At 52.4% G+C, this 11,578-nt stretch overlaps 1 protein-coding gene across 2 annotated transcripts in view; it reads left to right on the top strand.

Annotated features, from left to right (window-relative positions):
• The first annotated feature begins 815 nt into the window (after window positions 1-815).
• The window catches only part of MTHFS (methenyltetrahydrofolate synthetase), a 30,367-nt gene continuing 19,604 nt past the window's right edge, over window positions 816-11,578 (top strand). Inside the window, exons 1-2 of one of the 2 annotated variants that reach the window (XM_055326315.1) lie at window positions 816-972; window positions 5,123-5,384. In XM_055326315.1, coding sequence (XP_055182290.1) covers window positions 853-972; window positions 5,123-5,384 — 382 coding nt within the window. In that variant the 5' untranslated portion in view covers window positions 816-852. Of the gene's footprint in view, window positions 973-1,424; window positions 2,052-5,122; window positions 5,385-11,578 lie in introns of those variants that run through there. The other variant, XM_055326316.1, reaches the window with a different exon arrangement.

The following is an 11,578-nucleotide window of genomic DNA, read 5'->3' as shown; positions in this document are numbered from 1 at the left end:
TGTCACTGGTGTAAACTGAGTCTAAGAGCCTTTCTCCACATGGAGTTACTCCTTGGAACTAGGGTTTTCCCTCCCCCTGGGCCAGGTAAGCTCCGGCAAGCACGGGAAGCCCCTGGAGGCACGGAGCTTGCACAGGAGGCGCACGTTGCCCCACTGCACGGCGAGCACACTGTGGGCCCCGAACTGGGCACGCACGGCAGGGTGGCCTGAGTCCCGGTTCCCTGCAGGTGAACAGGAAAGCTCTGTGGGTCCCTCGGTAATGAGCCAGCTCCGTCCTACCCGCGGAAGAGAAGAGTGGGGGAAGCGTTTTTGCCAAAACCCCGCATCATTTCCCCTTTGACCAGTAGGTAGGTCTGCGTCGGCCTGACTTGGGCTCGCGCAGGCCCAGGCTACGGCCCTGGCCCCCGCACTCCCCGAGGCCGGACCGGCCACAGCCGCTCGGAGCGGGGCAGGCGGTCACTAGGTCCCTGCCCGGAAGGGGAGGAAACGCCCCTTGGGCCGGCACCCAGGCTGGAGCCTCCCTACCTCGCACCTGCCCCCGGGGCCTCCCCGCGGGACCCCTGCCTCCCCGGACCCTCCCCCGGGAGCCCCGTCCCCCAGGGCCCTCCCCTACCCCGGACCCTTCCCCCTCCCCCGTGGCCAGCTGCTCCGCCCCCCTGGGGCGCCGCCTCCCCGGCCCTCGCCCCGGCCCTCGGCCGCCCTCCCCCCACCCCCGTCTCCCTCCGACTCTCCCCCCGTCCCCGCCCCGACCGCGGACCCTGCCCCCGACGCCCGCCACGCGGTCCCGCAGGAGGCGTGCTGGGGGCGGGGCGGCCGCGAGCCGGAAGCGGGACGGACACGGGCGCCCGGGAGATGGCGGCGGTGGCGGCAGTGAGCAGCGCCAAGCGGAGCCTGAGGGCAGAGCTGAAGCAGCGCCTGCGGGCGATGAGCGCCGAGGAGCGGCTGCGCCAGTCCCGCCTCTTGGCCCAGAAGGTGCGACACCGAGGGGACCCCGCGCTCGGGGACGGCTGGCGACTCTCGGCTGGCAGACTGCGCAGGCGCGGCTCCCGGGCGCGCACGGCGTTCACGGGCGCGCGCACGTCCTTCCGTGGGGGCCCCGGGGGGCGCGCACGTCCCTCCGTCGGGGGCTCCAGGGCGCGCGCACGTCCCTCCGTCGGGGCCCCGGGGGCGCGCACGTCCCTCCGTCGGGGGCTCCAGGGCGCGCGCACGTCCCTCCGTCGGGGGCCCGCGGCTAAGCAGGGCGAGGGTGGCGGGGAAGGCCTGCCGGCGGGGTGAGAGGAGGGTGGGGGCAGGAAGCTCCGGCCGGCTGAGCGGAGGGGCCCCGTGAGTTCCCGGGAGCGTGTGGACGCGCTGCCAGAGTCCAGCGGCCTCGGGGACACGAGCCAAGAGCGCGGCCGGGAGGGTGGGACGCCCGAGGGGCGGGGGGGCTTCCCCCGGGCGCCGGGGCCCTCGGTGCGGAGCCTGCGGAGTTCCCTGGAGGCGCTTCAGGGAGCTGAGCCCGAGAACCCCTTCCTCGCCTTTCCCTGCTCCGTCGTCCCCCCACTTCCCAAGCGCGGGGTCCCCAGGGGTCCCAGCGGCCCGGAGAGCCTCCGTCTCGCCCCACGCAGGGGTGCAGGGCTGGTGTGTGCATTTGCACCGAGTTCCTGGAGCAGCCGCCAGAGGCACGGCCGGGTGCCTGGGTGGTGCAGACAGACAGTCCCGGAGCCTGGCCCGGCCCGGCCCGGCCCGGCCCGGCCCGCAGGTGCTCAGACCCTGGCGGGTTCTCTCCCGCCCTGGGAGCGCCCGTCCTGGTCCACTCCGGCTGTGTGCGGGTTGCAGGGACGAAACAGATTTGGCGGTTGCTCTGAAGTGGAGTCTGCGGGAGGAAATGGGCTTGTGAATAAAGAATCGCAGTGCCCTCAGGGGTCCGGTGAACACCAAAGCTCCAGAAACCACCAGTGGAAGAGGTTCGAGATGCAGTTTGTGGTCGAAGGCGGGATCTGCCAGGTGGAGGCGGGATGGCGTGGGTGAGCCCCTGCAGCCGCGTCCTGGCGAGAGGCGGAAGGACACCGGTGAGCAGGGCCTTTGGAGCCACACAGATCTGCGTTTAGCGTGTATGGTGGCCCGGGCTCCTAACCTGCCCCACTGTCTGATTCCTTATCCATTAAAAGGATCACGTCATCCTTGTAGGCCTACTGTGAGGGTTTAAACAGGTGTGTAGATGGATGCATTCAGTGCTTCACATCGTTTTTTTTTTTTTTTTTTTTTCTACAGATTAAAAAAAAAAATTATTTACTCGTGAGAGAGAAAGAGAGAGGCTCCCTGCAGGGAGCCCGATGCGGGACTCAGGACCCCGGGGGGATCATGACCTGAGTCAAACGTAGATGCTCAACCACTGAGCCACCCAGGTGCCCCTACAGATTTTTTTTGAAAGTAATCTCTACACACAAGGTGCGGCTTGAATTCACAACCCCCGAGATCAAGAGTTGCATGCTTCACTGACTGAGCCACTCAGGCGCCCCTACACGTGTTTTTGATATATCTTTTAGGAAAAGCATTTTGGAAAGTAGGAGTCGGTGCAGCGAAAATCAGCAAGACCTGCCAACTGGTTGGAATAAAGCTCAGAGAACAGGGGAAAGGAGGGGAGTCCTGTGTGATTTCAGAATTCAGAGCTGGTGATTTAATGTCAATAGGCAGGAGGCCCATAGAAGTCGGAGCAGAAAAAAAAAAAGAAGTCAGAGCAGATTTTGGAATTGCCCAGGGAAAACCAAGATGAAGTCAGTTTGTCCACCTATAGAAGATGAGATTTCATAAATTCCAGGTCGGAATTATAGACAGAACCAGTGACAACACGATGGCAACTCAGAGCTGGTGGCAGATGAGAGAGAAAAGTTGAAAAACAGACCCATGACCCTCAGTAATAAGTACAACTTACCTCCTGCAAATACATCAAAGAAATGTTTCACAACCCGGTGTTTCACAATTCATACTTTATACAGTGAACTTTGAACGTGATTTAATCTGTTCTTATTTCGAATTCTGCATTTCTCACCTACCTCTATTTTTTTCAAGGAGTTTCTGATTGCCTTTATTTTTCCTTTTTGGCAGAACAAGACTTTATCTTCTCAGTAGATTCTTCTTCATTTTGTCTATTAAAATAAACCCGTTTTCTTCTTGAGAGCACTCTAGCCCCTTTTCCCTCTGCCCCAGCCCGGGGCACAACCACTGCCTGGGTTCCCTCCCACCCTGCTTCTAAGCTGGGGCTGCTGCTCAAACCCAGTGTCTTCTAGGTTAGATTTCTTTCTTTCCATCTTATTAGAGTATTTTCTCAAGTAATTATTTTTGTGGGTTTTTAAAAAAAAATTTTTTTTTTTTTAGAAATGTCTATAGAGGAAAACTTTTTTTTTTTTTAATTTTTATTTATTTATGATAGTCACACACAGAGAGAGAGAGAGGCAGAGACACAGGCAGAGGGAAGCAGGCTCCATGCACGGGGACTCGATGGGACCGGGTCTCCAGGATCGCGCCCTGGGCCAAAGGCAGGCGCCAAACCGCTGCGCCACCCAGGGATCCCCTAGGGGAAAACTTTTTAAGACTATATACCTTAGAAAATATCTTTATCCTCATATTTGATTGATAGTTTGAATTTTAAGTTTCAAAATATTTTTCCTTGTTCTGCTCAGCACCCGTAACCTCCATTCAGCTTGAAGACTGCTATTTTTATCTGTTTTATCTTTGGTTATTTCTTTTTTCTTTGTCCCTTTCTGCATTTCCTGGAAGTCAACTAGGGAAAATCCTGTATTGCCTTTCTGTATTTCATAAGATTTTTTTTCTTTTTACTTTCTCCATTTCTTTGTTTATTTCTCCTATTTTAAGACTTTCTCCTGAATTTTTAAAAAGTTTTGGTATTCTTAATTTTAATTTTCAAGTGTTACTTCTTAGTTCTCTGATTGCTTTCTTTCCATAGCAGTCTGTTGTTATTTTATTGATGCAACTATCTTCTTGAACTTGTCTGAGAAAAGTAATGAGAATTTCAAAATTCCCTGTTCTCTGAATTATCTCCATTTTCTCCTGGATCATCCCTCTCACCCCTTTAGTCCTTCTCTTTTATGTTTTGGCTTTCTGAAATGTTTGCTGAAACTTTATTGTGGGGACTGTTTGTGAATGTAGGTGTGACAGCTCCTGAGGATCTCCTTGCCCTTTGCAGGCACATTGGGAGGAATGGGCTACAGCCACGTCTGCTGAGGGCTGCCTGTGCTGCAGTTTGTCTGGAAGTACAGCCCTGTCTTCTCTCCGTCTCGCAGAAATTCTTCAAGTCTCTCGTTCCCAGCGCTCTAATGGTTTTCCTTTTTTGTGCTTCATTACTGTCCCATAAATGAGATTTTAGGAAGCCCAGAAAGATAAATGTGTGCGCACAGCCTTACGCTGAATTTTAACCGATGTCTGTTGCTGTTTGTTCAGCTCTGGTTGTTTTATATTCTCTTTAAAGAGAACATGACAGACACTTTACTTTCTCAGCAGATACTTGGGTGCCAGAAGCTCCTGGTCTGCCCAGGGTTTGAGTGTCGCATTTTTCTGTGTTTTGCATTATGTCAGGCCTCCTACCAGTGTTCTGAGTTCCCAGGGAGATGGAGTTAACCTCCTTGGCACCTGTCCTGCGTCCTCTATCCACCGAATTTCTATGCGCTCCTTCCTGTGAGGGATACCTTGACTTTCTGTACCTGTTTCTTTCTGCTAGTCCTGGTTATGAGCCAGTGTTGCAGCATCTTTGTCTTTTTAGCTCAGAAGAACAGAAAAGGAAGGGGAGACGACAGATGAGGGCGGCTGGGGTGGGCCGCAGCTGGGGGGCAGGCCTGGGGTTCTCATGGGTTTTCCCACGTGCTGGAGCAGGTATGTGAGAACAAGATGGCAGGGGGTCAGGGAGGTAGATGCCGGGTTTGGAACCAAGCCCTGGCTTCAGGATGCAGCCCTGCCTGGCCCCCTGGCACTCTGCTGTCTGTTGTTTTGTGTTTGAATCATTCAAGAAGCCCCAGCAGGCTGAGAGACCAGGGAGAAAGTGTGACAACAGTGAAGAGGGGGAGCCACTGGTGTTTAAGAGCATAACCTGGGGGCAGCCACGTGACTGCTGTCATTTCCCATGCAGGTGATTGCCCATAGTCAGTATCAAAAGTCCAAGAGGATCTCCATCTTTCTGAGCATGCACGACGAGATCGAGACAGAAGAGATCATAAGGGACATCTTCCAGCAAGGCAAGACCTGCTTTATCCCACGCTACCAGTTCAGGAGCAATCACATGGACATGGTGAAGCTGGCGTCACCCGAGGAAATCTCCTCACTTCCCAAAACGTCCTGGAACATCTACCAGCCTGGAGAGGATGAGGTTCGGGAGGAAGCTTTGTCCACAGGTGAGCACTGATGGTGTTAGAACTGATCCCCTTGGGTGCCATCAGACAATGACCCCATGGTAACAGGTTGTCAGGCCCCTGACCCACTGGTTACGTTCAGATTGTGGAGGTCACTTTCTTAAGGAGATGAACTGTATGGGGCTTCCATTCCAAGGTACCCCTATTACCCTGCTTAGGATGAGCAGCCCTTGGTAAGCTGTGAGAGTGAGGTATTGAGATGTGGTCACCTTTGTGCAGACTCAGGCCCTTACCTGTCGGTCTAATTAGACATTTCCCCTGAGTAATTTTATCATTTCCCTTGATTTCCTTTGTGCTCTGTATATTAATGAGTACATTATTATTGCTAATAAGCTTTCCTGCCTCCAGATCAGCTGATGCCTTCTGGACATCTCCTGGATGTCCTGTGGGTGTCACCTGCTCCAGGCTGAATTCTGTTGCCCTCAGTCCCTCCTAGTGTGGGTCCCTCCTGGCATGTGGGACCGGCAGCCATGCAGCAGACAGTGCCAGGAATGTCAGGGTCCTCCTCGACTCCCTGCCCCCTCTCTCTCTCACACCCCTTGTGTGGCCCATTGCCAAGTCCTTCTGATTTTACAGCTGAATGGGTACTGAGTGTGTCCACTGCTGGGACTGTAGCCTGAGCCACCAGGGTGGTCCTAATGGCCTCCTCGCTGCTCCTCCTCACTGCTCTTCTTCACTACGTCTTGCATCCTCTCCTGCTTGTCGGTCCATTCTCCACGCAGTACATGAAATGAGATTTCCAAAACACCCATCTGACGGTTTCTTTCCCGTTTCAAGTGTCTCTGGGGCCTCCTGTTGCCCTGGGGGTGGGGGGGTGGGTAGATGTGAACACTCCTTACAAGGCTTTTCCTGACTTGGTTCTGCGTGTCTGTTTTCAGGTATTTCCACTCCCCCACTGTGTAACCTGAGTTCCAGCTGCTCTGAGTGTGTTTCCCAGCTCTGCTTTGTTTCCTTTACCACTGGACCTTTGCACACACTCTTCCCTGGACAGCAGCCACTGGGGAGTTTAATTGTTAATGAGCAGTCAAAGAGCTGAAAACAAAACAAGCCAGGAGCACTATTTTGTCAAATGATGACTCAGACCTGCCTTAAAGATGTATGTTTGACTAAGACTTAAGTAGTGGCAAGGAACCGCAGAGCAGCTTTGTACGGTCATCTCTCAATTTCTGCTTCCTTCCAAGCTAACTCTGTAGCCTACAAAATTGACATAATGGGGCAGGAGAGGATAAGGTCATGGGGCTCATAGTGAGGGGGGGTTGTCATCTGCTTTGTGACCTTCGTTTCCCCTCTACGATCCAGTCCTGCACTCTGCTAGAAGTTAGGCAAAGGTATACACAGATCTACCTCCCTCCTGTCCCACATTTGGTAGACTGGAGGAACGCCAGTATTGGACTGGAGGAACGTCCAACATTGTTGGACCATGGCATGTCTTCAGGGGCAGAGATTGCAAGCGTTTGAAGACAGGAAGGGATGTGACACATCTTGGGGAGTCGCCCAGGCTTGTAAGATGAGACTGAGGCCTTGTTCAGACTTAATGTAGCTGCTTCTCCAGACTTGCAGGCCTAGGGCTGGGACCCAGGACCATCCAGTTCTGTCTGAGTCTGAGAGCTGCTCCTCCAGTGCTTGCATCACCTTGGAATGTCCTGCGGAAATTCCTGTCACCAGTTCTTCAGGGACACAGCCCGTGGTCTTTGTACCAGCTCGGCCCACTGTGGAGTGTATTCCTTAGGTTCAGCTAAAGTGTGTCCATTTATGCCTTTGTTCTACTTGTATTTGAGGACAGCAGTGGGATGAGTAAGGAAGAGACATGATCTTTCCCCTTAATCTAGTTGTGCTTCCCAGTTACGATAAGCTCTGTCCAAGTAAATGAGGATGGTTTTAGCACATGATTTGTCTCTAGAAGCTATTTGGTAAATAGTAACTATTCTTTTTTGTGTGTGTGGGGGAGACAGTGCACAAGCAGAGAGGAGGGGCAGAGGGAGAGGGAGAAGCAGGCTCCCTGCTGAGCAGGGAGACCAACATGAGGCTTGATCCCACCACCCTGAGATCATGACCTGAGCCAAAACCCAGGAGTCAGACACTCAACCACCAGAGCCCCCCGGGCGCCCCCTTTCTGAAATCCCACAGACTATAGGAAACTATTTGCTTGTATCACTGCGTTAGGGCTGTTTTGTTTCTTCCTGGAGGCTCTCTGGGAACTCATACCTTTGTGTGGGCACCTGAGACATAACTTGAATGAATGATCCTAATGAAGGCTGTCTCCTCCTCAACCAGAACATTTTAAAGTAATTGAATGGGATGTTGTCCATAACAAGTGTCACATCCTTCTTGGTTGCTTGTGATCGCTGCTTCTGGGAGGGTGAGGGTTGGTTCACTCAAAGTAATTCCCATTAAATTGACCTCATTTGTTTCTTTAATAGGATTGCATGGCCTCAGAAAGAAAATAATGAGGGTGGGTGTGAAATTCATCAAGGTATTTGACAGAGTCATGATATCCTTGAGGATAAGCTGAATACATTTAGATTGGGTCATAAGACTTCATCCAGAAAATATTTATGGAGCACCCGGTCAGCGTGGGGTGTGATGGGGGCAGGGCGGGGGGCAGGCCTGGTCCCCGTCGCCGCAAAGCTGATGACCTGGGGTCCCTGCTGACATGGATTTGTGCTGGCCAGTTACAGGGCTCTCTGCTCTGTGCTGTCCCGTTCAGTGCTTTGCTGCCATTTCAATGTCCCACTGACCCCAGATTTCAGCATGTCTGGCTTCACCCTTCTCATTCTCTGTGTCTTTCCCCTTCCTATGGGTAGGCAGTTTGCGAGACTGTGATTATCATATAATATCACATATCACATATTACATACCATGTGTTTCCACCACCCATCCAGTTTTCAGATATCGCCAGATTTTTCCATGTAATGTTTTTATCACCTGCCTCTAATCCCAGTTATGGGGGGAATCTTCTGTCTACAGTTTTGATTCTTCAGATTAGTTCCATTGGAATAAACTCCAGATCGGTTTCTTGGGCATAATAACTTTCCTGAAATTCGTTTTGTGGCAGGTCCGCCACCCTGTTTGGGCCTCTCCCTGGGCAGACCCCAGCTCCCACTAGGTGATTTTTTGCCAGCAGGAGGGACACTGAATACAGTTTATGTATGGAGGTCACTCTCTGGTCCTCCTGTCCTTCCCTGTAGACTCTCACTTCTCTCTGGTGCTGTCCTTCTTCTTCAGCCATAGGGGTCAGCTGGACTACCGTGTCTGGAGCCCAGAACACAGATGGGAATCACATAGGCCTGGGCCTGAGTTCTAATTTTGCTCCTTTCTACTGTATGGCTGGAAAGGTCGCATGTAGACTTGGAACCTCAGACGTCTTGAAACCCTGGGGATGGATGTCACGGCTACCTTGTAGCGCGATGGGGAAGCTGGAAGGGGACCATGGTGGTGGCCTGCTCCGTGTGGGCACCTGTCTGGCTACTTTGGCTGTATTGTGTACTGCCGTTGACCTGTCTCCCGAGAGTGTGCTGTGTGCCCCACGGTGACCCTGTGCCCGCTGTCTCTCCGGGCTGGGCTGTCTCATGTGTCTGTTCATGGAAGTGTCTGTTAGTCCAGTGCTTGAGAGTGTTGCCTTTGACTCAGGCCGACCTGAGTTTGAATCTAGGCTTTACTGTTTGGACAAGTTACGTAACATCTTAAAGTACGAATTTCTTTCACGTGAAAATTGCAGATAATGGCAGTGCCTGTGTTGAGAGGATGGAGTGGAATGTGTGTGAAGTGCCTAGCGTGCTCCCTTGTGTAGTTGGGGCTCAATGTGTGGCAGTTGGCCATTTGTGAGCTCAGCTGCCTTTTCTAAACCTTCCTTGGCTGCACCCAAAACCTCACTCCCCTCCTGCTCTAATCCCCACTCACCTGGCATCTAACATATACCTTGTATTATTTCTCCTTGGGGATACATTTCTTTTATTGCTGTTAGACTTTTTTGTAAAGATTTATTTATTTATTTGAGAGAGAGAGAGTGTGCACACGTGTACGCATGCAAACAGGGAGGGGGCAGAGGGAGAAGGAGAAGCAGACTTCCTGCTGAGCATGGAGCCCAACATGGGTCTCGATCCCACAACCTCAAGATCAAGACCTGAGCCAAAATCAAGAGTCAGATGCTTAAAGTGACCAAGCCACCTAGGTGCCTCTTATTGCTGATAGATCCTATGACATTGTGACTTATAATAAGAAATATACCTATTTGGTCTTTGGCTCTGGTTTCTGGCACGGAGGCTTCTAAAACCCCTGTAATTTCCTTAGTGATAAGAGTGATAAACATGTCTCGATTTTAATAAAAACGTCTTTCAATGCCACCCGGGTTTGTGTCAATGAGATGACAGTCAGAAGGCACCGAAGGGTGGGGGCTGTTAGTGGGAGGAGCGAGTTGTGTCAGCAAGGTTTGGGATTCCCAGTTTAGGGATGCCAGTGGTCAGTGATGTAATCCATTCTGTCTATGCAGTGAAGCCTCCAGCATGACCTGACAAGGACCAGTTAGCTCCCTGCTTGGGGAACACCTGGCACTGGTCACAGAAGCTCCACCCCCTCCCCACACCTGCCTTCTGTGCCCCTTCCATCTGGATATTCCCGAGTGACCACTATCATGATCATCCAGTACTCTAGTGAGGGAAATGTCTCTCTAAGGTCGGTGAGCAACTCACAGGCCCAGGGAGGGGCCATGGGTCAGAGGCACAGATGACCACTAGGATTTGTGATTGGTGTCTGAGAGGGGACAGTCTTGGGGGACTGAGTCCTTCCCCTATGGAATCTGATGCTGTCTCCAGTTGGGCAGTGTCAGAATCGATTTAACGTAGGACGTTGGCCGGTGTCAGTGAGTTGCTTGGGGAAAGAACACACGCCAGAGACTGGGATTCTGGAAGACCAGCCCTCCTGATTCCCTGTGCTCCGAAGGCATCATATGGTGCTCATTATAGACTTGAGTCGAAGTTTGTAGAGGTGGGGCCAGCACTGAGATTATCATGAATCTCGAGAACACTTATGTAAATTAACAGATGAGCAGTGTTTTATATCCCTTCAGGGAAAGTCAGGTTTTAAAAATAATTAGAAGACATACACAGGGGCACTTAGACAAGTTTGTCAGAAATAGCTGTTGTATAAGACACTAGGAGTTTTTATTTGGTGTTTGTGAGTAAGGGGTTCACATCAGTCTTGGGCTGCAGGGACCTTGGAACTGGTCTTGTCCTGGTGCTGGTTTGGGGATGCTGCAGAGCTAAGGTTGACGTGGAGTGTGACAGCCACCTGTCTGCTCTTGGTGCTGCACCTGGTCGGGCGCTGAGTCTACGCGCCGACCTCGGGTCTGTGGGTCTCGGCTTATGTAAAAGATGGTGGTACCTGGCAGGTGTACCAGGGAGTCTGCACGCACCAGGCTCTCAGTGCTCTCTGCGTCGGTGAGGGGGAGAGAGGAGCCGTGGATGGACTGCTGCTGGGCCAGGTGAGTGGGGTGTGTGGCTTGTGCTCTGGAAACCCGTGTCCACATCATAATTCAGAACTGGATTGTGTCTCTCGGATCACAGGGCCGAGTGAACCCTGGAATGGCATCTGGGATTATCCAGCAGCACCGTGAGGACTCCAACGTGAGTCTCTGGAGGCAACTGGCACAATGTGAATTTTTTTGTGTGTTTAATTTTCCTAAGCCAAGAAATAAGTAGTTCTAACATCTTTCATGGTTTGATGTTCTGGTGGGATGTATGGCAACAGCTCGTGCTCTTCTTACTGGAAGTGGTGTTTCTAGACCTTTAGTGTGTCTCTTCTTCTTCATAGAAATCCCCTTCACTCATTTTACATGGACTTTCACAATAAGTTGTCAGGACTAAACATCAAGCAGCTGTAGTTGGGAGGGCATCCCCTGTGGTGGTGTGGGGGTTTGGGGTGACCTGTGTGTGGGCAGCTAAGAGCTGCCCCCAGAGGTCGGCTCCGCAGGATGGGGAGGAAGCCCCACAGTCTTCATGCATCTTCATGGTGTTCACATAGGTGGCCGGGACTGCCTGAGGGCACATGGGCAGTTGATGAGGTTGGTCATCTGTTCTCCTGCTTCCCCTCCAGTTCCTGTGGGAGGGCCAGTTCTCTTCCCAGTGCCTCACTCTTGAAGATGCTGGACCAACAGGCAGGCTTTCTCTGCTTTGGCTACA

Source organism: Nyctereutes procyonoides, unplaced genomic scaffold (assembly GCF_905146905.1).
Source record: "Nyctereutes procyonoides isolate TBG_1078 unplaced genomic scaffold, NYPRO_anot_genome, whole genome shotgun sequence".
Classification (NCBI taxonomy): Eukaryota; Metazoa; Chordata; class Mammalia; order Carnivora; family Canidae; genus Nyctereutes; species Nyctereutes procyonoides.
Note: the sequence above shows the minus strand (reverse complement) of the source record. Positions and strands in the feature narration are given on the sequence as shown.